We start from the raw sequence: 24,717 nt of genomic DNA, 5'->3' as shown, positions 1-24,717 counted from the left end.
CTTTTTTGCGTGTGTGGCACAGAAGCACGGTCCTCAGCRCGGCAGGCAGCGGGCAGGAGCTATTTCCCCACCGTTCCCCACTCCGGGAGCACGGTGCTCAGGGCGGCCAGCCTGCCGCCAGGAGCTTTGCTTTGGGTCCCGGCATGGGCATGTGCTGCGTGGACCGCAGCAGCCGCTCTCCTGGCTTTGGAAACGCCTTCGACTCCCAGTTGATCTCATCTAAAGACCAACTAATTTCTGGAGAGGGCTCAGTGCTCCATGGAGAGTGGGCTTCCCTTGGCTGGGAAGGGGGACCAGAAGCAGTCATGCTTGCTGGTGCTTGTCTTAAAAGTAAAGGTCCCTTTGCAGAAATGTAATAAAGGGAGACGAGAGGAGGGCTGAAGTCCAAAGGTTGGATTTCCTCGTTTCCCCAGCCTCTGAACGACCGCAGAAGCATGTGAGCGATGAAGGAAGAAGCTGAGGATCTGCAGGCCTGTGACCTATCGTGTAAACAGCGTGGCAAGCTAATCAGTATATTTTCCCCGCGGGTCGCTGTGACAGGCTGGCCTCCGTGGCCACGTCGCTGGGAACTACGGCAGGGGCCGAGAGCAGGGCTGGGGCGAGCGTACGCGCGCTGCTCCGCCAGCGTAATCCTCTCCAGACGCCCCAGAAACCGTCTTGAAGAGCATCAGACCAGCCCTTGCCAGCGGATCTGCCTGGAGCGATGGGTTGCCATGCCAGAGGCTTTGCAACRCAGGATTAAAAGGAGACTCTGGGAAAAACCCTCAAAGAAAATTCCTCCAAGAAAAAAGAAAGCTACCTTGGTTATAAAAATACACGTTGTGAAACAGCGTGGAGTCAAAAGGCTAACGGTTATAGGCAAACATTCGTGTAGTAGCTCTCAGCTAACTCTCAAGTCACTGTGAATGAGGAAAAAAAAAAAAGCAGCACATACAAGTAAAATCCCTCAGGGATTTTAAGATGAGGATTCTGAAATTATTTTTAAAAATAAATAAAAATTGTTGTAAATGAGAAAATAAAATCCTATAAAATAAATAATAATAAATAATAATAAAGGTCACATTCATTCATAACCAAATCATAGGTTTAACACTGAGCAGTAAACGTATTTCCAAGTGCAGTTTTAACAATGGAGAACATCAGTTACTGTATAAAACCTGTAAAATTTACAAGATGACAAAGACTTTTCCATGTCAAATTCATTCAAGGAGTGACATGGGTGATTTCAGTCCCTGCTATCCAAATGAGACCTTGCCATTCATGGACTTTAATTTCAGAAAAAAAACATAATTAGCATCTCACCTGGCCATCCTGAGTCATTGTTGTTTGACTACAGCATATAGTCTTGAAAAGCTGACAATTTGTTCAAGAAATAGTCCTTAATGAAAAGGTACAACCGATCTTAGTAAACTCATCAAAAGGTTACCCGCATCTTTGGTAAAACTTGCACCTGAGTCTTAATCCTGATTTGTTCAGTTTCAATTTCTAATCAYGGATGAAGTCAGACCTTTTTCTCCCGGATTAAAAACTCCATCATCAAGATTGAGGTTTCCCCATGGCTACTTCGTCACCCCTTCATTTTCCTCTTCATAAGCAAACTGCCTGAGCTTCTTGAGTCACCCATTACAGGGCAGGTGGTTTCAACACTGTCGTCATTGTCCCAGAAAAAAATCTTCATTTAGATTTTCCCATTTATCGACACCTTCCTTGAGCGGTGGACTCCGCCTCTTCTACCACCGTAACTAGCTCGGCAGCGGGCTCCTGAGGGACGGCGTCGTGTGCCGCCGGCGCCTTGCAACATGGTGCCGCGTTCAGCTGAATTCTAGGCGCTGCTTGCATCAACGTGATTAATAATAATAGCATAAAAATAGGTCATACCACTTCCTAATTCAATTACCTGACTGCGACTTAATCTGTATTCATAACTGCCAGCCTTAAGCACATGGCTGGGTGCCAACGAGATCACTGGCACTATTGCTAGCAATGAATATCRACTAGCAAAAGAAACCTGGGAAGCGGCGCGACGGAAGTCGCGCACAAGCAGAGAAGGGCAGGTGGCTGCAAACATCCCATCAGCCACCGACAACTGAAGACCAAGAGGATGCACGTAAATGGCTCCAGGATTATCTGCTGGATGCGTACTTTTTGCAGATTCTCTGATTGCTGACTTCTACTCGCCCCATTAAATCTACAATCCAAATAACAACCCCGCTAATGGAGAGCTTCTCCAGAAACCACCTCCTTACAAAGGCAAGCAAACAAACAGCAGTTCTTGCCCTCCAGGCCTCTGCAGTTACAATGAGGCTTTCTGGAAAGGTTTAGAAGCAWGACTGAGGAGGTATGCACTTGTTTCCAAAATATTATTAAGGATACAGGATTTGGGACACTACTGGACAAATCCGGAGAAACTTAGTAGGCACCTCCTCAGGGGTTGTCTGGCAACCTTGATTCCTCATATTGCCATTGGCAGTGACCCACCACTCTCCCAAAAGGAAAGGAAAATGGAGGGTATGAAGAAAAATATGTGCTTGTGAAATTTTTTTAAACCTCGGGAAGCGCTTGTGTACACTAAGATCACAAGGCTGTTCATTATGAGGATTTAAAGGCCTATAAACAGCTGGCAGTCCTGTCACTGAAGTAATTACATTACGGTTTCCGAGATTTAAATCCAGTTATTTGAACATTGTTTCTATTCAGTTCGTCACAGTGGGATCTCTAATTTGTTCGACACAGTCAACAGCAGAGTAGTCTATCTTGGACTAATTAGCACTCTAGAAATTTAACAGTACGCATTACACAGCACAAAGGCTAGTACGAGAGCTGGAGGTTGTCTGCCTTCAAAGTGCTCTTGTGATGATAAAATCTGCTGCCGGATAAACATTTTCATTTTTCGAAGATTACTTTCAGCATTTTCTGAAATCCTGTTCATGAATTACGATTAAAAATGGTAAACAACTTTTCTTCTTTTTGGAAGATGAGAAGGTAAACGGAAGCTGCACAGATGTYGGTATTTATATGGAAATGCTGTAGATGCCAATTATTTCTTTTTTGTATGAGTAACTGTAAGGTTGTAACAACACTGACAAAACATTTGAAAATTGTGTGATCTAATAATTTCATACTATCAATAAACACTCTTGAGTCTGATAGAATGATCTCAGGCACAGAAAATCTCTAAGGGTCTTTTTTTTTTCCTGACTGACACCGAAATAAAAGCCCCAAGTCGTCAGTGCAGCGCGTGCAACGTGCTTATTTGGGGGAGAGCAAGCGAAATAGCAGCACTCTAAATAAAACACTGAAGAGCCCCTGTGCTGCGGGACTCATTAATGATACTAATCCTCCTGCACAATAGCATCCGCCCGGAGAAGTCTTAATATACCAATTGCCAGGACCMAGAGCAATTTAAACAGGCTCGTACCCTCCTCTGAACTGCAGCCTAAACAGCTGTGCTTTATCAGAGAGCTAAGATTTACAATATTAACTGAAGTTATGGCTAAATATCAGCTGCGACTGCTTCTGTCATGATAAAAATATTAAGATCGTACAAAATAGAAAATGACACACGGCTGTGTTAAGGCAGATGAGTTTGGGAACCAAAGTTTCTGGGCTACCAGCTACCGCCCTGGGCGGCCTGGCCCCRGGGGGCTTGTTGGGGCTGGCGCTGAGCCCCAGCACTCCGACCCCAAATAAATTAACCTGCTCGGCTGAGCCGCTGCAGCAATTTTATTGCCTCTTTCCAGTTACCTCAGGTTTTGTGCATTTGTTTACCTGCGCTTACTTAGCGCTYGCTAGTTAGTAAAAACTAATTGCATATCGGAGGTGAGGCGGGCTGCACAAAACCGGCAGAATCACACAGATTTGGCAGCTGAAGTTGGCATTCTCCAAAACAACAGYGCAAAGTAGTCAACAGCGACAGCGTCATCTTGGAGGCGCTAAGAGCTGCTGAGGCTGACGCAGTCTTTAAAATCACCCCATATTCTAGGTTTTTATTCGAAAGCTTCACCTTCCCGCGGCAGCCGGAGGGGCGAGAGGGGCTTCAGCGCTCCAGCTGCTCCGAGAGCCTGCAGAGAAGCCGCCCCAAGGAAACGCAGGAGTTTCGGCAGGGCTGAGCAGACGTCTCCGGGCGGCAGCGACGTCCCGCCGGGGTTCCTGCCGCGCTGGGAGCCCGGGAGCGAACGCCTGCACCTGCTCCGCCGGGAAGGCGCTCGCGGCCGAGGACGCGGCGGCCGCGCTCGGCTTCCTTGCAAACACCCTCCTTCCGCCGCGAGCGACCACCGTGCACCGACTTACAGGTGTCCGGGAAAGCAAAAGGATTTTCCTTCCTGCCTTCTTTCTTTTAAAATAGAAATTGAACCTCAGCTAAATCACTGCCAGCAGCGACCGTCGGCGCAGCACGTTGTCTCTGGCAGGGAAACCTCACTTATCGGCCCCGGGGGAAGCTCTTACCTCGCCCCRACTTCTGCTGCGAGAACTAAACGCGCTCCCGTCCCCGCCGGGCTCCGGGCACGGCGGCRGGGAGCAGCCCTGGCCCGTACGCCAAGGTCTTGCCTTTCGCATCGCTCAGGTGCATTTTTGCTCGTTTATGCTCTGCCAGAAGAAGAGGTGAGGACAAATTTCTGAATCGTAAAAGATTTGTTTAATGACAGCTGAGGGCTCCATGGGCCGGCTGGCGTGACCGGCTTGAGACCTTCAGGGCCGAATCCTGCCCATCCCCTTCCCTGACACTTCTTTCCCCCGCTCAGCCTTCCTGCGAGACCTACCCGGTATGAGATGTTTCCTACTGCCGTCACCTGGAAGGAGCGACCTGCTGGCAGCGACCAGCTCCATGCCCCAAAACACGGGGGCACGCGGCAACAGCACGGAGTCTCCAGGGAAGGCTCCTTCTGCCAACGCAGACCAAGGACAACATCTCAGCCCCATTAGTCCTCTTTGCTTTGGAGACTTTGTTTAGAGCACCAGGACAGATGCCGGCACGCTGGCAGAGGGGAAACTGGAGCCGTGGGGCATGTGTTTTCCCCACAAAATTAATATGGAAATACTATATATGGGGCAAGGTTTCAAAGACAGTTACAGAATTGTTGCTGGTCATGATTCAACTTACCACTGAGCGGGTGAGGAACGGTATATTGCTTTTTTTTGCTCGAGAAGGATGTTGAGGAAAGCTTGCGAACAAGCAGCGCTTCCTGCTTCCTTCCCGGAGCATCACTCTGCTGGGCTTTCCGCAGCTGTACCATATGTTCCAGTTTTTTCAGCCTTTCTTGTGAACGAGAAATGAACTGAGGTTTATGGATTTCTAGTGCTTCCTAAATGAAACAGAAAAAATGCTTTATTTTAAAAAGAGGAAATCCCCCCCTCCTTYGCCCCTCACCTTGAGGTATTCATCTAACTGGGTTCGGCACGAGATTATCAATGAAAATCATTGCTTGTCTGCAAAAAGTCAACAAACTACCTTCCTATCTGGCTTTGCTTCCTTTCAATTTTAGAAAGCTGGCTTGGCATAAACATTTCCAGATCGGGCAAAGGAGACTATTTCTAAAAAACTATAAGAAAACATATCCAAAAGGTTTTGAGTTACACATTTTTCTAAGTTATCCAAATCCAAGTTCTTGACATTTTGCCTATTTCTTTGTCTCACCCCATCGCCGAAGCAGCTTGTCACTAGCAGTTCACAAACTTTCTTGTTTATGTAGATTATCATGCAAATCTAGTCATGGATGATCCAGGAGGAAAACGCTCTCCAGTCAAAGGCTCGTTCGACATCTAGGAATGTTTCGCGACAGGAGATAGGAACGGAGCCTGGTATGCAACATTGCACCGGATGGGAAAGCAGGAAAATACGTCTCCTGCTAGGGCTTGGTATCGRCCTGGAGGGTTGTATTCCCACCTACGGCTGGTGCCACTCGATTTGAGCACGTTTGGGGCAATTGGCAGTTCTGAGGTACGCTTTCAGAGGTGTGTTCGGGACATCTGTGAAGACCCCAGACTTTTACCATGTTCCTCCGCAGAAGTGGCAGCTAGGACTCGCGCTGCACGTCCTTTACAGCCACTCAAGGAAGTCTCAGCAATGAAAGCAAGCGAACAAAACTTCCCCAAAAAGGAGAAAAATCAAGGAAATGTGAACTTCTGCCCCCAGCCAGTTCCCAGGAAGCAACGACCATCCATGAAAAATCAGTCCCAGAATTAACAACAACAATAAAAACAAATTGAGATTTTACCCTCAGAGTCAGTGGGCTTGGTGGAATTTTCTCAGGCTCCGAGCAGATTTCTGGCCGGGGGAACGCGTCTCTTTTCTCGTGAGCAACATCTGGCAAGTGAGCTGCAGACAGTGTTACCCCGCCGGCTCTCTCCTGCTCAGCCCGTTCCTTAGGCTCCTTTATTTTGTCATTTGAACCACAGAATTCGTAATCACCTTAGAGAGATTTAAAAGTTCATTAAGAGTGCATGGCTAATTTTTTATTGGGTTCTCCACCTCATTAGACAGAGAGGGCAATTTCTGAAATAAGAATGCCAAGGTATTATTAATAGGCCTCATTAAGCAGAATAGATCAGATCTAATCATTGGTGCTAGTCGCTGCCCTGTGACACAAGTAGTATCTTTCACATTAAGCAAGACATCACAACGGAGCGTAATTAAGCCGCTGCGATGCTTAGCTCCGTTCGGAGGTATTTACTTCCCAGAAAGCAAGGCACTTCTGTAATGCATTTACGTTATGTAAAGCGGAGGATACCATGCTGCAACTCACAGTTTGAGATCATTTCAATTTATTGCACTTATTATAGAAAATAACATATTTTTATGGAACTTAATCACATATCATTTCTCTTTGACCACACAGAGGCTTTAATAAACCCTGCTCGTGTTTTTCCTTTGCTAATGATACAGTTTGCTTTATATCATTTCTATATATTCATTAGCCTTTCAGTAGAATGACTCCATGAAAAAAACAGATAAACAAAAGGTTAATATGCATTGTAGCGTATCATTATGCAAGCTGTCAATTCAGCAAGTCCTGCATTGAGGAAAAAAAAAATTCTACACTTATAATTACGCTTTAATGCCCTAAGACTGATATTTCCTGGACAAATTATGACCAAAAGAGGGTATGTGCTCAAAATGAGATAGCTGTCAAGATTCTTATTTAAAGTACAGAATTAATCCAAAATAACAAATTAATTTCAGAAAAGACCCATATGCACTACTCTGAAAAAGTTACACTGAAGTACTTCTTTCTTGCCAAATAATTTGATTTCTAGAACTAAATATCTGGGAATAAAGCCCATTACTGTTTTATTTCAATTTTTGGTTACAATAAACCGAAAATATTTCCCTCTTTATGACATATTGTATGTATTATGTTGTACTCAAAAAAATGTTGAAGTGATCTGCTTTGGGTACATCTGCCTTATAAAATCTTGAACTGTATTTCCTCCCTAACAGTGTTCTTGCTAACATCATTTATTTTGGATAAAACTTGAAACTGGTGAACGTGAAATTAAACTCCTCAATAAGCTTCGTTCTTGGAGGTGCCAGTTACATTCATCTTCAATAGATCTCAATGGATGCTTCACTTTCGTAAACCTAAGTCACCATTAGTTAGTGGAATAGCATGTATTTAACTTCACGCACTGGAAGTAGAAAACTGGCTTCTCTCATCTACATGCGTATTGTGTTCAGTAGCTGTATATTCAATCATGACATGTTTTCCCTACCTGTCTATAGAAAATCTGAAAGAAAAAAGGCTACATTATTATTATAGCATTCACAAGGCATTCTTGGAGTAAATTTTTCACAAAGCTATGGATATTAAAGACAAATTAATCTACAATAGATATACTACACATAGTAGATACCTAATTGTCTTCAGCAAAAAAATCTGCAAAGATACCTTAGCGTGAATTCAGCTACCTGTGTCATCCCCATATTAGCTACTTGAAAAAATGGGGGAAGTAAGAGGTTAGTGCAGGTGCTGAACTACAAGAAGAGTATGTTTTATGCATTGAAACATTAATAATCACTTGCTAAAAACTTTATGGTATGATAGTCTCTTCAGACAAGATATTCCATGTGCAGCAGACAGTGTCTCAGACAGCTCAGGGTGCTGTGGGAAAACACACAAACAAACAAAAGCATGTGACTGAAGAAATAAAAGAAAGGTATCAAAACAAGGTTGCAAAAATAACCTTACTTCCGGTATTACTTGAACCAGGAGTACTTGACTCTGCAATTTTAACTTTTTTTCAAGATTTTTTTGAATTTACTTACAAAGCAAGCCTATCATTTTCATTTTCATTTTGTTTTCTATTAACCATAGAGATCTCTCACCAGATGACTCATACTCAGCATTTAACACTGGGCAAAAATGGACAGACTTTCCATTATTTCACTTTTTTTCTCTGAGACTGATCTCATCCTATTATTGAAACCATATTCCTAACAACCACAGCAGGATTTGTACCTCACCTTTCAGGAACTGATTTTGCCCGTGAACATTTGCTTCCAAGATGATCCTTGACAGAGTTTTTATATTGCACAAACTGTCGGAGATGGATATTTTTGGCATCAGGAAGGACTGTGGTCGGCTCTCTTTGGATTTGGAGGTGCCTCTGGAGGGATCTCTCCCTGCTGACGAGCCATCGGAGGCAGCAGTGGACTCCTGCTCGGACACTGGATGCAGGCAAGAGGCAGGGGCAGCGGTGCAGCTCTTGCCCGTGGCACACTGCTTCTTGTTGCTTCCAGAGAACATCCCTGTTCCTAAGAAAAACAAAATAAACCCAAAATGTGTGGCAAACAAACAGCCGATTTCACAAGTCATGCTACTAAAATAACATTCAATTTTTTAAGTAGTTTGTAGTTCATTTTTTCCATTAAAGCGTTTGTTGACTAGTTAATATTCACTAATTAATACACACGAACCTTTTCCACTCCTGTAAAGAATGCTATGATACTGCCAAAAAGTAACATGACAATATTATCTTCTTCAGCCTTCTGTTCTTCATCATTTTCGCTTCCACTAAAACCGCTTACAGTTATACATTTCAAAAGTTATAACCGAAACAAATATTATCATGACTGTCACACAGCTGTATTGCAACATGATGTTACTGATAGAAACGATCAGGGACGATACTCTTCATAAAAATAAACCGCTAGTCTAAATAATATATATACACTCTGATGGGTATTTTGGATGGAGTCAAGATACCTCAAACACATGGTTGTTATGTGGCTTTCTCCTGTTTCTTATTCGCTTCAGTGGAACATTTAGATTGGCTAAACCTGGTCAAAATTAGAATTATAGATACGATAGTGGCTGTGATGAGAACCAAGATCCACAGTGACTGGTGAAGGAAGTGGCTTGGGGATCAGGAGGTGGTTTTGGAGACCACCAGTCTTGAACATTTTAAGCGCCGCCTTCTACCTCTGTACAAAGCTACAGCATGAACCAGCAGCAAAAGGGTCCACTTTGTCCAAGATGCACTTTTCCCTGAGACTGGTTTTATGAGAAGGCTGTTGCACAGCAGCTACAACTGCAGGGCCCTGCCGCATCCAAAGCAACAGAGCTGGGCAGCTAAGCTCTGCGTTGCACAGACCTTGAAAGACGATTCAAACAGACCTCCACCACAACCAGCAAACCCTAGAAAACTAAGAGTTGGGGCAGGTAAGCACACAGAATTGCCCATTTTTCTAAGTGCATTTTAGGTAGAGTTTTGAAGGGAGACAAAATAGAAGAAATTGGGAAAGGAAAACTAGCAAATTAGGAACAGTACAGAAAGGGCAACAGGATCAGCACAGCGTGAAGGTAGAGCAAATGGGAACTATTTTAAGTCCTTTGAAACTTCTCCGAGGGGTCCCTGAAAGGCACACGCCTGCATGGCCACGTAAAAAAGACGACTTTGGTCTTCTTTTTTAGTAATGTGTATAAACTACCTATTGACAGCCCTAGCAAGAGGCAGACTCAAGACCTAAAGGCTTACGTGCATGGAAATGATGAATAAGTCTAAAATCTGGTGACAGAAGGCAACCCAGAGAGTTGGGAGTTATAGGGGGAAAAAAAAAAAACCACCCAAACCCAAAAAACATAGTTGCAGATCTAGCAATAAAAGCAAACAAACCAGGCAGGGATTGTCCTGTTCTCTGCTGTGGACATGAGACATTTAATAAACTACTTCTATTTCATGACAAACACTTTTTAGAAAATGGCCACATAATCCTTTTCCCTACTGACTAATTCTCTGCAGCTGCTCCTCTCCAAACACTTCTTGCCAATGTCTTGGTTGCCGAAGGAAGACAAGTTGTGCTTTCATCCTCTGATCCGACCCATGAGAAAGGATGAAATGGCACATCATTTTAGACCCTACCTTGTCTTGTATTCACTGAGTAAAATTAAATCGTGGAGTGAGGTGGGGAGTATTATGTTTTCAAACTACTTTCCCAATCCTTAATCCGTACACATTAGATAACAAATATTCTTTGTCACAAAATGATGGTCTCCTACACATTTTAATGGTCTGAATGGCTCATGTTTCCTATTAGTCGCCCTGTATTTCTGGGGAAATCAGAGTAATAAGGTACAGCATCTAGTCCTCTGCCTTACCATGCAGCTCAGAAAGCTCAAAGCTTCATTGAGATGAACCCCATCCTAAGCAATTTCACAGTCTTACAGAAAATATGGCTGAAGCAAGGAATTGCACACAAAGTTCCCAAATCCTAAGCTCGCATCCAAGCTCTCTCTCTTCCGTCTGGTATAACTTAGTTTTTCTCCTTTCTTTTCACACATTACAAATATTCGTCTTATCTTTTTTTAAGACTTAGCTCTCCTTTCTTAAGTGAAAATTGTTCTGATGCAATACCTTCAGCAAACTGCAGAGACTCAACTCTGTGCAGAGCTCATGCACAGCAGTGATCTGTTCCTCCAGTCACTGACCAGACCAGTACCTGTATTTACAACCCAAGCTTCTACAAATGTTTTATAACTTGAGGAAAAAGACATTGGGACAGACTAATGGGATCATGGGCAGCAAAGGGTGTTTGCAGGGAGAGGTAGAAACAGGCAGCACGGTAGGAGAAGATGGAGAAAGCAGCAGGTAACATTAAGTAATTGCAGAGCAACAGAGAAGGAAGTCTTTTCACAAAGGCAGCCAAGATCCTAGATGGACAGGGAAAAAAAAGAGGGCAGCTAAGCCACAGAAAGAACCTGAATGGAAAATAGATCATCTCTTTAATTCATCTTTTAAATTAAAATAGTTTACTGGCCAGCAGAAAGCAGAGAGGAAAAGAAAAGAAAGTGGGAAGCAGGAGGGAGTTGCTGCTCATCCAAGGTAGCATCACAGTAAGACAACATTTACCTCCAAATCTCAAAATGGTCTGTGCAATAAATGCGTGTTGTGAAGCCAAACAACGGTTTTGTCGCTGACAAACTAATCAAACCACCGTTGTGTCCTCAATAGAGGCTGTTTGCTACTGCTGTGCCGTGGTATCTGAAACTACAGTAGGTGTTATCAGGTTGGTGAAGACTGGCTGCAAAGCGGCAGAATAAAACAGCGGAGACCAGAGCTAGTGGAGAAGGAGTCTCTGAACTGCCTCTCTCCTCGGTAAAATCTCAGCCTATGGATCTGAGCAAAGGAAAGAGCTGCCTGAAGTATTCATACTCCATTTACTCCTACCTATCAAGCTAGCTATTTGTGGGTGTTGGCTTCCAAGTGTAATCACAGTAACCTTGAGGAACAGAGAATTAAGCCCCAGGAATTTTCTTACACATAGTGCAAAGGGAGACAATGCTCCTTGCTGCACTGCATCCTGTCCCTGCGAAAGCAAAAGTCACCAGTGGCATTTTGCCCATAAAACCCGGGGATTCTCTACAAAGACAGAGCAAAGATGAGGAGAGAAAAAAAGAAAGATATGAAGAAAAATAGAAATGGGGTCTAAATTTAGAAAAAGGCGATGGCTGCTTCCTAGCATTTTAGGGTAACAGAAGGATGCCTAAGAAATAAAAAAAAAAAATCAAGATTTCTTAAGAAATTCAAGTATAAAAACATTGCCTCTTTTCTACACAAAAGGTGTCTTCCTTAGATCTTGCACCAATACAATAACTAAATCCTTATTAGACTCTCAGTAGATTTTTTTGTAATTAATTAAGGCAATAAGAAAAGGTGCGCCTTGTTCTCGTCTAACACCAAAAGCAATCGGAATAATAATGGTCTCTTTCCTGTAACTCCCTCTTGAATTAACCTCTCAATTCAAAAGGTTCATCCAGGCCCAGTCAATCTCTAGGAAAACAAAGCAAAGCGAGTCGGACACAGGCTCAGAAGACTGACTCCTTCCTCCTCCCAGCAGCTGCCAATTACCTTAATTAACAAATGCAGATGCAAATGATATATAGAAAAAAGAAAAAGGCAAAGATACATAAAGGTAAGATCACAGAGTTTCACTCTGAACATTCTGGATCCATTTTTAGTATATTGTGTGGGGAATTAGGACTGTTACTCTCATTAAGACTATCTGGAATTGTATATCTAAATCCCCATGCACCAAACTGGAAATATATATATACCCCTCTGAGAATAGCTAGAATTGCAACTGGATGACTAGCAATATATGTTTTTTCTATTATCCCAGCTGAAGAAAGACTTTAAGACTAATGAACAAAGACATGTAAGTGTAATGCTTTGGGAGATACAGGAGAAGGAAACTCAAAGAAAGGGAAAGCAGAGTGACTCCATTAATAAAATTTAGAAAGTATATACCCTAGTTGTAAAAGTTCAACTGCTTACAGGAGGAAAAGTTATGGAAGAAAACTGTAACTGCATTTGGACAAAAGTCATTTTTGCCTCTATGCAACAAGAAAAGATGACAGATCAATTCTTAAATAATCACTTGCTTAAAACCATATGACACTGGAGGAGTTAAAAACAATCTGTAAAACCGAGGATAGATTTTCAAAAGCTCTTTTTTTTTAAAAGAAACCTTGATCTCTGAGTAAAATGAGTATATTGTTTTACTGTAAAGTATCTTTTTACATTTTCCTCCCTCTCCCTTTAGGGGGTTTTGGTAACAGGAAGCGACCTTGTGTTACAACAGGTTAAACTTGCCTTTCCTTGAAACAGCATCAATTCAGGCAAACATACATTTTTCCATTGTTACTACGTATTTTTTTCTTTTCACTTTACAGCAGCATAAAGCAATTTTTCCTACTTTTACATAAAGCTCTTCCCAGCATATCATTTTGGGTTTTTGACAATTCATGACAAAGTGAGTCTTTGCAAATGGTCAAAGATCATTTCAACAGATGACCACCGCCACGAACTCGCTACGACCACCAAGCACGTCAGACGCGAGGAGACAGGGAAAGGAGAGGCACGGGGCTGGATTCACCAAGCGTCATTAATGCTAATGCGAGCAGACACCACCACCATCACCAGGCTTTACCTTGGAGAGCACCTGCTGGTTTTCACAAAAAAACCATCCCCTGAGCTGCTGAGCTCGCCCAGATCTCCCCAATAGGGTCTGATGATCTCCACAGCCCGAGCAAAGAGGGCAGCAACTACCGTTCCTTAAACTTAAGGAACTTCTACCAGCTCTGAGAGGTAGAAAAAAGAAGTTCAAAGAATCTGCTCTCTGACCGTTTTAGCTGAGTGGCAGCGGCTTGAAAATACCCAGGCACCCTGGGTTGCTACCAGTCCTACAAGGCTCTCCTCGGAGGCGTGAGCGGCGTAGGTCGTCTGCAGCCCGCGCTTGCCTTAAGCAGGCACGTGGTGCTCCACCGTGCAAAGAGCAACAAGGCTCGAGCTTCATGATGACACAGAATGATGACTCATTTCCTATTGTGAACCAAGCATTATCTGTCTGAGTAAACAGACTGCATTATCTCAACAGCCTGTTAATGCAGAATAATGGAAACACTGAGAACAATAACAGTATTATTAGTTATTTCAGTGTTTGTCAAGGCATGGAAGATAGGAAGGGCAATTCGTTGTTCAGAGCCCTGCCAAAGAAAGGATACCACTTGTAATCAGCCAACAAGCAGCAGAAGCATCACAAAATCCAGGCGTTTATACTAGAATTTCCACTGACCAGCGCTGAGACCTATGTCTAAGTAATAAAAAAAGTAGTGGTGGAGCTTTAAGGGCAGTTTGCACAATATCTACCTGAGTGATGATCTACCAAGTTATTTTATGAATGATGTGCAAGGTCAGGGCATGAAGGAATGGTGAAAATGGAAGCTTCTGGTTGTCAATGGGTTTGTTTTTGCTTTTTCCTTTTTCTTTTTTGAAAGAAAGGTAGGACTCCATGGGATGCTTTAACTTTGCATCCCTAATCAAAACACAATGCTTGCCAAGGTTTTGGATTTATCATTCAACAGAGGGTCAGGACTGGATCTTAAAAAACAAGGCTGGGCCCCATCCTCAGCTCCAGTCCCAGAATCATCATGATCGAAACTCAGGGCAACTTTGCAAGCTTAAATCAGGAGAGAATCAGTCCTGGTTGCTCCCAATGAACGTGTCATTGCAACTATACTCATGCTTCTTCAGACAGCCCTGGCTGGCAAGGATAAGGCTTAATTTTCTCAGCTATATCAATATCACCTCAAGCTGAAAACCTAGATTAAAAAGAATTATCACTAACAAAAAAGGTTTTTCTCTAGCTAGCTGTTTTGGTTTTTAAAATGACATTGACAGCTGCAGACACATTTCTCAGAAGGAAGATGCTTTCTTTTTGCAAAAGCTAAAACTTGACCGCAGAAACTTGTAATCATTGAAAAGAGCAAGCTTATCAAGTGCACCTAAGAACGATTAGGTTTCAAACCTATAATCAGCCCAAAGTAGGAAGAGCCTCTTGATGTCAAGAAACAGCTTACTTACATAATGATTTTTGCAAGATGATAGTGTAGTCCAACACTTGGTTTCACAGCAAACAACTCCATAATGCAGCTAATCAACTGCATATAATAAGAAGCGTCTCTTTGGTGACTTTTGATCTATTTTCTCCAAATACTTTACAAATAATTAATCAATTTTCTCTTTTGGTGTTAAATAAGGGAACATCACTTTAAATATGTAGCTAATGCATAGCAACATGCTGTTTGGGGCAGGATGTGACGCATCGGTTCCTACAGCGCGCTGAGAGGTTTGGTGGAACAAGAGTGTAATCTGAAATGACTACACCAGCAGAAAGGAAACGTTTCTGCTTGGCACCTGCAGGAGATCGTCTTACACTTTGAATCATGACAGCATATTATTGCTGCAGAATATTTTAGTGGTCAGGAAATAATCCACCCACATTATTTGATTCGACTGCTTGCACCAGTGAGCTCCCCATACTCAGCTGGTTTATAATAGCTTTTGTGCATTTTTGCTACCCTTTGCTTCCTATCCGCTGGGGCAGGATAAAAGAAAAAATATTCCCTTTTCATTAAAGCTTTCATAATTTGGAGTTTGATCAAGCACCTGATAATTATTTTCTCATTCAAGATAATGAATCTTACATTTTAGGCTCACATCTCAAATCATCTTTTTTTTTTTCTTGTCATGCCTTTTTGGCCATGCTGTACCAAAGCAGTGTATCAAACCAAACACTCCCAGGCAATGGTCCTTGGACTAAAAGGATCTCTGTTAATATTGTTAAGAAAAATCACAGAAATGGTTATTGAAAATATTTTGAAATTTGCTGCTGTACTTACGAGACAGACTTTGTAACATCTCAGAGTCAGGCATCTGTGTTTGCATTTCAAGAACGGCATGCTAGAAGCTGCCATGCTCTACTGTACTGGGTCAAGAAGTAATGTGATGCAGTGTGACTCTTAAAAAAAATATTCAGGCTGATTCAGAACATTTAAATGGCACCTGGGATTTGCAGGGTAAGAAATTTACTGACCACTTGGTATTCCGAGCATGTCAAAAATAGCAAGTTATTCAGCTATTTCTGATAATTTACCACAGCCAGACTGAGCCAAGTACTCATTTCACAGACTGCGGAAGAGTTGCTCCTAGTTTATAACAAGTGTAAGTAAGGGCAGGATTAGGCCTTTTACTCTAACGGTGTCGTGCAGTCACTGAATGAACATAGCCTCTTTCTTTTAATCATTCTCTTAAAGATTTTATTATTTGGTCTTTGACTACTTTCCTTGAACGTAGTAAGGAGTGACCACGATTGCCTCCTCTAGAGTCTTTCACTTCAAACTGTCTTGCATTTTTACCAAATGTGGCAGATCAAGACAGAAATGGTTTTTATTTTGGTCCACCCTGAACAAGATGGAGAACACTGGAGAATCAAGCTTTTAACTTTCATATGCCAAAACAAGGAGAACTTCACTTTAGTTTGGGTCCTCATCAGACAACGATTAGTTCTGGAAAAACATGCTAATTTATCAGCTTCATTTATGGAGAAATCACAAGCTTTCTTTGGAAATTACAGTAGGGAAATGGAAGCAAAGTCTCGCATTGGGCTCATGTCCGTAGCAGCATTAACAGTGAGGACAGCAACCTCTCCATCCTTCTGCCATCAAAAGAAATGATGGTGTTTCTAGCTGGCGGTTTTATTGCTATGCCCCAGAGTACAGAAGTGAACCTTTCGTCAGTGAAAGCCATGCTTATGAAGGTGTGGAGCTCCTTCAACTCCACTCAAATTATGTTATAATCCTGCCCTCAAACAAGTGCAAGGAGAAAGGGACTCCATAGCTGCTGCTTGTCTCAAACAGCAGAGAAGCTGTTAAAGGACAATTAGTTGCATGTGAAAATAGGACGGCTCTAATCACAGCCAAGGTCGCCGAGACACCTAATGAGCTTCTGTCGAAGCACCCAGCGCATGACTGACAGCAGCCTAGGGGCTGCTTTGGCTTTCGCAACCTTGAGTATAAACTCATAGCCCACCACACCGTTCCCTTGGTCTTCCTCGTAGACCTGACGAGCCCCATCCCTTCCCCTCGTCACACCAGATGAGGGGGGAAAAGCTCACAAGAGTCGTTTGAAACAGTGATCAAAGYTCACGAGCTTGCTACTCCATGCAAGTGAAAAGACCTTCCCGAGGACAGGGGACATCCCATCGTAAAAAAATGAAAAAGCTCCGAGATAAGGCTGGGGCAACTGCTACCGTCCATCATGCGGCATGGGGTCCATCCTGCGAGGCAGGCAGCAGCTTCTAGACTCACTGATAGCTACCAAYACCTCACCCAATTTTTGATATTTTGAAGGACTGTGTCCTCGGTTTCTTAGCATCCAATACATTACATAAAAGCCACGTTGCAATGTGACATAGACCCTATGACACGAAAGGTTTAGACTAAAGAAAACTGTCAAGCCTCCGTTTTAAATTTATACCAGATGAAGTGAAACATCAAAGGAGCTCCTTTTAATGGGCTTTTTAGCATGTGGTCCTTTGTTCTTAACAAGTCAGCACCAGCTGCTATTTCCATAATACCAAGTTATTACCATCGCTGGCCAGACTTGGCTGATGCAGATCAGCGTAGCTTCTCTGAAGGCAGGTATTTCTGCTGGTTTACATCAGCCGAAGGTCTGGCTCCTCATGTTTAGCAGGTGCATGCTAAAGTGAAATCTTCTGTGCCATATTTCACATTCTTCCTGTCTTCGCCACCACTACTGCTATACACGTTCTCAGGCTGGAGAGTTAATTAGCATCAGCTGGAGCTACTCAAGTTTCTATACAATAAATTCCATATGGTAATGAACAGCTTTCATCTAATTATATCTTGGTCAAGAATATATATATTTTTCAACTAATCTTGTACTCTGGCTTATTGCATGGTGACTTTCCCATAAACAGGAGATGAGGTGAGAACACCAGATATGCCTACATTCATTCATCACAACTTTTAAAATGGTATTTAATAMCTTAAAGTACAATATTATTGAGGATCTTCAGTCTGAAGACTGCCAACATTAGCCCATCCTGATTACCATGAGTATATTAGTTTAAAGGTAACCTACAGGTATTTTCTTAATACACTGAATGTCTCAAATATGAGGGCTATTCAATGTATATTTAAAATTAAAACATTATTTTGCATTTTAGGTAACAGCATATCAAAATCCAATAGCACCAAGCATTCTGGTGAATGATARGCTTAAAAATACTTTACACCATTACAAATATCAAATATTTTGATTATGAATTAATATATACACCTGCACACACACACACATACACATCCCTTCATAAAAATTTTAAAATACCATCTTGAAATAAATCATAAGCTAGTTATTTCCCTTTTAGCAAAAATTAATAAAATGCTGCTGGCTTCAGCACTTGTCAACGAAGCTCTTGTTTAAGTAGGAAACCAAGCCTGCAATCCTCTGGGGCTGTTCAACACCCCAAAAGGCCAGACCCAACTTCAAGTTTCCCTATACTCTGTCTTACGTTGCTTTAATTAAATAAACGATGCTTTCATGTCACCTGCCATTCTCTTTGGGAAAAAGTATAACCAACTACAACGCCACCTCTCTGTTCTCTCTCACTGTTTTCCCTATTTTGAGAGTATTTTATATAGTGGCTTAATTCCTGGGACTTGCTCTTCCATAATTTCCTCCAGTTTTCCTCAGCATCCTCCAAGTTTTCCTGCATCTCAACAGATGGGCGCGAGAGCCAGCGTAGCACCGGCCATCTAAACTGCATCTACGTTTCTCTCCACCTTCCCTAATAACTCTGCACAGCGGTTTTAGGCATGACAACAACAGGAAAACAAAAGTGTAGATTTTATAATACCCGAAGTGTTGGCTGAGACTATTTCAGCTTACAACATAGCTGCAGTTTAAGATGATCAGACATTGAGAAGTTTAAGATGATCTGAGCTTACACAGAGCAGTTTAGATGTTAGCATTTATAATCTTACAAAGTAAAGTGATGATTTTGTTTAATTAAAGGTCAAAATGAATTTAAAAGCATCCCATTTTCTTCTGCTTGCCTCTTTTYAATAATTCAATATAGAACTAAGCAGGTAATGTGTTGTAATAGATAAATGGAAAACTAGATATTCAGGTGGAAAATATTCTTTGTGAAAGGTAGGTGAGAAACTGAGAYTAAAAGATGCTCCTGTCTTCAACAGAAACGAGACTAATCTTTTCATTTTTCACTTACCTTGTAYTTATAAGACATCAGCTACAAAAGGTAAGGGGCATTGCAGCGTTCACTTAAAAGCAGCATTAGCGAGCTCTGACAATTTGTTAGGAATTACGGGCGAAGTCACAATGSTGCCCGTTTATCCCCCCCCACGAGGACCTCACAGYGAGRYGTCTCCAAGGTGGGAGCACAGCGCYGGGGCGCTGCCAGCCCCACCGCTTCCCTCCCGGGAGCGCAGGGCTTTCGGTGGCGACTTTTCTCACCAAGGCGCACAAACGCTCTTTAAGCTGCCCGAGGGATTTAGATGCTGAGCACTCATCGAAAATAACCACATTTACGTCCTACAGATCTATGCCCTCACGTGGCTCAAGTCTGACTTCGCGCATAACGTGGATTTTCCAGCACTTATCCCGTTCCTTGCCGGACAACAGAAGTAAAGCGTCCAAAGCAAYGCAGCCAGTGCAACGTACAGTCCGCAGAGGTAAAAGCACAAGGTGGTAGTTCAACTTTGGGATRATATAGCATAAAACATGGTTTTGAACACAAACTGAGACTGGCGGTTTTGAATTTCTACATATAAGTAACATCCATGAGCATTGTCCAAGATTTACATTTCCTAAATATGCCTATAAATACGCCTTTAAGTGGCACCCTGTGGAAATGTATACCTCTGGAGACTATCTGGTCCAGCCTGTTGAAAGCAGGGCCTTACATTAGGTTATCCAAGGGCCATATAAAGCCAAGTTTTGAATATTTGGATTTGAACATGAAACAGTATGAGTAATACTATACGTGTAGTTGTCATTATGTTAGTAAGGACCCATGAAAACTTAATAAAAGACATCCCAAAGAGCCCATGACTCGGCTGGCCCCACAGGAAACAGCAAACCTGGCCCTGGTTCCCGAAAAACAGACAACTATTTGGGTGCTCGTTCCCTTCTGGGCCCTAATAAGACAGACTGCACAGCCTCGAAGCCATACAGAAAAGTCTAGCCTTAAATACCATTTTTCTATTGTTTTGGCCATGGTGATGCTATTACCATTTGTAATTTTGCTGGCAGGAGGCCCTTGCTTACAGGTGCAAGCTAACATAAACTCAGACTTTCTGGGTCATCAAAAACTTAACAGACGAAGCACTCTCTCCTCAGTTCCTTCTTCAATAGCACAACTATCTTAAAGTATTGCCAGGCTGAAAAAAGTTGTTTGCTGYCTCTTCTTTGCTAGTGCTTCCTTCTTTTTTAAACATTTCATTTTGCAGACATTTCAGTTCATGAACATACAATAAACCAAAGTTTGAATGGATTTCATCTGAAAAACATTGGAGAGAAAATATCTAAGACAACTGGAAATCAGTAATGGTATGAAGGACTTTGCCAGTTTCTAAAGCAGTGTCCTGCAATAAAGGTCTTGCAGTTTTGAGCTGCATACACAGAAGAGCTACAGCRGGAAGGTAATGGTGTCCTGTTGTAGCTTCATTTCTTCAGATATTTAAAACGAGTTTAGACAAAAGCCATATAACAATCTATAGGACTGCACCCTGCTGGCTCCGGCCTGGGATACTTGACCCACCAGATCTCCCCCATCTCTCACTTTGCTGATTCTGGCAACTAAAGAGAACTCAAGGTTTCATTTCTCCCAGGTTAAAATCATACCCATTGGMTTTCATTTTAATGAGCGGTGTAGATGCCTCATGCATTTAACTAGGTTTCTTATCATTTGTCCCATTTAATGGTTGACAGCTCTTCAAGAGCCCATTGCTTTGGGATGTTGGGGAGAAGGACTGCTGTTTTGGAGCACTGTGCTGGCCGTGCGGGCAGGTTTCACACAGGAAAGTGGCGGTGAGCTGATAAACACATATATTACAAAGGGTCTGATCAAGAAAAGCGCATACATTACATTCTACATCCTTGCGCACACAAATGGTGGAAGCTGTTAAACAAGGTAACACCTCCCACACATATTTACACCTGCATTCTTGTGTGCACAAATGGTGGAAGTAATCTTTTAAAAAACAGAATTTCTCAGCTGGTTACCTCACTCCTTTCCTCTTTTCAGTAAGACTGGGGAACTATGAATAATCTCCTGCTTCACTTTCTAATTACTACTAGTAAAAGTGATTTTTTCATGGCCACCACTGTATTCCRAGCCTAGGGAAATCTCAATATTATTTTAATCCTTGTTTCTGTAATATGTCACAGAGAGACCTTAAACTGTCTTGAACAAACCCTTGAATACATAGTACTTCCTATTAAAACTTTAGAAGGACATTGTTATTTCAAATTGGGCTACTATACAACAAAGCCCAATGGCTTCATTTGCTGGTGTCGGTCAGGGAAAACCCCTCTCCAGCCCTCACCACCTTGCATCTCTTTACCCTCCCTTACCAGTGGTTGCGGTCTCCTGCTCACCACTGTCTGTCTTTTCCCCTTCAGTTCCACCAGCAAACTGCCTGGATTATATTTAAAAACACGTAAGAATTAAACACCCAGCCAGGGGAACCCGAGGTTGCTTAGCCCCATGGCCCCACGCTGCTTTGATTTAAGGGCCTGACTCCAGAGTTGCCAACGCCACCAGTTTCTCTCTGCCAAATCTTGGCTCTGTTGATGGTTTCTTTACGATTAAAGCAGGAGGCCTCTGAATAAAGCGGCGCCTCCTCGCTGTTTTTACCTTGATGACGGCAGGAGTGCTACCACACACCCCAGGCAAGGGAAAGCRAGCGCAGCAGCAACGGGAAGGAAGGAGCAGCTCAGCCTGGATTTTACACCRTGTTCTAGCAAATGCGACAGCCTGCAACTTTTCATCTTTCTCTCTCTCCTTTTTTCTTTTCATTTGCAAACTGGGAAGATGAAGGTACAAATGAAGCTTATAGCTCACATAAGGACCATTAGATCAAAAAAGCCGTATAAGCACAACGTAATTGCAATTAAATGTAGCCCAGGGTCCCAGGGTACACGGGGACCAAGCTCTAACCTCAGCGCCTTTAGTAAAACCAGACTCCCTCATTGACATTCCTCCCATCCCCGTTCGCTTCCTGTGGAGTCAATAAACTGAGCTGCAGTTATTCAAGTGCACTGTAAAATAGCGGCTGCAGCCCACTGCAGTGGCAGCTACACCACTCAGCGCACAAAGCAATCCCCATACTACCTTCTCCTTTCCTGAGAGCAATGTTGCGAAGAAAATTTTATGTTTGCAAAATGCTTGGAGATATTTGGAATAAATGTGCTAAAGAGCTGTGAAACATTTACCTGGAGCCGTTAGTAATAAAGGTCTGGGTTTATGACTATGGCCTTCTAAATTAAAGCTGGAAACAAACTCATATTTAATCATAAGGAGCACAGAACCGAGCTCAGTCCAGCCATTTCCTTCTTAATCTCAGACTTTGAAACTCAGCCCTTCCAAAAAGAAAGACCTAATTTTCAGAGGCTGCGTATTTTTGGGAACAAATATTTAACTTAGGCTTGTAAACACTTGAAAACAGAGGTTTCCTGCTGAAAACTCACGCAGAATTTTCCTCCATCATCTGATGATGAGTGGCATGCATCACTACCATGGCAAATGTATTTATAGTAGTCCTGGAACTTAAAATGTCTGGTTTATGCTCTGACTCATCATGCATTTGCAGAAGCACGGATTATTTTCTGCTCACATAAAATCATCCTGGTGAGTCTGTTCCAGTATGAACCTCTGATCTGTCGCACACAAATCACTTACCTGCCTCATAACTTGGGCTAGGGAGCTGGATAGAAAACGTGGTGCAATTGTTGCCAGACTGTTTATTATCTTCTTTCCTTATGACTATTACATTATTAGATCCTTTGGGTATATCCACAAATGCTGAAAGTTGAGAGGGACAGACACTTTTCAAAGGGCATTTAGTACCCAAATAGCCCTCATCTGTTGTCTGGTTTTTAATTACATTATTTTCTATTAAATCTGCACTCCAGCTTGCTCTGAGTGGAGTCTTGTTTTCTCCTAGGAGCTTTGACTTAAGTATCTCCTCTAATGGCTCTCCATTAGCTATGCCATCTACTCCATCTGCTGTTAATCTAGACGAACTGCAATTTATATGGAAGGACAATGCTGATCTATGAACTATTTGGCGTTTAATTCGAGGTGGGTCAATGCACACATGGAGTGACTTGTCTAAGTAATAGATAGTATTTGGACACTGCTGGGAAAGTCGAAGATGAACACAGGAGGTGAACGAAGGTGGTACTTTTTCTCTCCAACCGCTGCCTCCAAGGACCACTCTGGTCTCTCCGTTTGCAGAGTCGAAAAGCCGGTCTCGAGGCTCACCACGTAACCACGAGCACGATTCAGAAACCTTTAAGTCGGCGACGTTGCGGTTCGCACGAGACCCTTGGCTTGGAAGAGGTGCGCCCCGGGGAGCAGGTCCGGCCTCGCTCACCGCCGCAGGCGCAGCGGCAGCGCCGTTCCCGCGAGGCTGAGCCCCCGGCGCTGGGGCGCTCCAGGGCCCACCGACTCGCCGAGCGGTAACGGTTATGGAGGCGAACCCTCTCTGCCGGTTTGGACACCGGTCTTCCTCCGCGACGCGGGAGTCTGCTCGAGCCACAGCGTCTTCCAAAGACGCTCGAATTCCTGACCTGCTGGGAAGCAACGTGAACGCGCTACGGACGTCGACTGAACCACGATCAGCCGCAGACTGCTTCGCAGGATAAGCACCTGCGTACGTTGGCAAAGCAGATCCATTTTCTTTTGACTTATTCTCATCCGTCATCTGTGAAATGACCATGGGTGAAATCAATTTTGCCTTTTGTGATGCCGGAGATTCCTGCAAATGAAAAGATCCAAATTATCAAAATATTCTATCATAATATATGTAACTATTTCTCATTCACCATCTATCACACAAGACAGTTTTGTTCACGGTTTCTTGTTAGCTCTCTACTCAAGCTAGCTCTTTTGTCATTTAAAAACACACATTCTTAATAATCAGCTCTAAATTGTCTGGGYGAGTACTGTGAAAACTTGGTCACTCCAATGCTAAAACGTTAAAARGCGTTAACATTAAAAATTTGCATTTTAAACTATAATTTTCAGTATTTAACCCATTGGTGCAGTGGGGATTTGTGGCTGTTGCAGTTGTTCGAAAACGGACGTGTCAATGGCAGTTGGCACTTTCAGATTCYGAGCTGCTCTTTCACGATGGTCTGCCGGAATTTTAAATGCATTTAAATGTGTTATGGATCATTAGCCTGAGAGTACAAATGTGCCATCATGTGCTGCCAAGGGCATCGAGGTCACTGCTTCTGCACAAGATCATCAGTTATAAGCATGGAAGAAACTTCTCTACGGTCCCTCCCACAAAAGCAACACAATTTCCCACAAGGGCTCCGGGTACTATTTTAATTCATTAGTTCCCTCTTGTTTAACGTTGCTTGGCCAGATGACTGGTTACGTAAGTCACGTGCACTAAAGCATCTGACCTAATCTCTCTGCCGCTGAAAACCAGCTGATTAGGTTGCTCCAGCCCATGTTCTCCGGTCTCCCCACGCTCATAGAAAAAAGCCCGCCGAAGTGTCACGTAACTGCTGCGGATTAGCGCCACGGTGAAAGCTCATTCGAGTGCCTCCTTCACGTTGATACGACATACGCGTGCTTTATCTGGGCTCATGATTTACACCAGG

At 42.9% G+C, this 24,717-nt stretch overlaps 1 protein-coding gene across 1 annotated transcript in view; it reads right to left on the bottom strand.

Moving 5' to 3' along the window:
• The window catches only part of CUNH10orf90 (chromosome unknown C10orf90 homolog), a 63,322-nt gene that overhangs the window by 5,143 nt on the left and 33,462 nt on the right, over positions 1-24,717 (bottom strand). The window contains exons 3-6 of the mRNA XM_026065617.1: positions 22,781-23,861; positions 8,462-8,752; positions 6,216-6,409; positions 5,102-5,303 (exon numbers count right to left, since the gene is read on the bottom strand). Of these exons, the coding sequence (XP_025921402.1) occupies positions 5,102-5,303; positions 6,216-6,409; positions 8,462-8,752; positions 22,781-23,861 (1,768 nt within the window). The remainder of the gene's footprint in view (positions 1-5,101; positions 5,304-6,215; positions 6,410-8,461; positions 8,753-22,780; positions 23,862-24,717) is intronic.

Source organism: Apteryx rowi, unplaced genomic scaffold, assembly GCF_003343035.1.
Source record: "Apteryx rowi isolate R43461 unplaced genomic scaffold, aptRow1 scaffold_23, whole genome shotgun sequence".
Lineage (NCBI taxonomy): Eukaryota > Metazoa > Chordata > Aves > Apterygiformes > Apterygidae > Apteryx > Apteryx rowi.
Note: the sequence above shows the minus strand (reverse complement) of the source record. Positions and strands in the feature narration are given on the sequence as shown.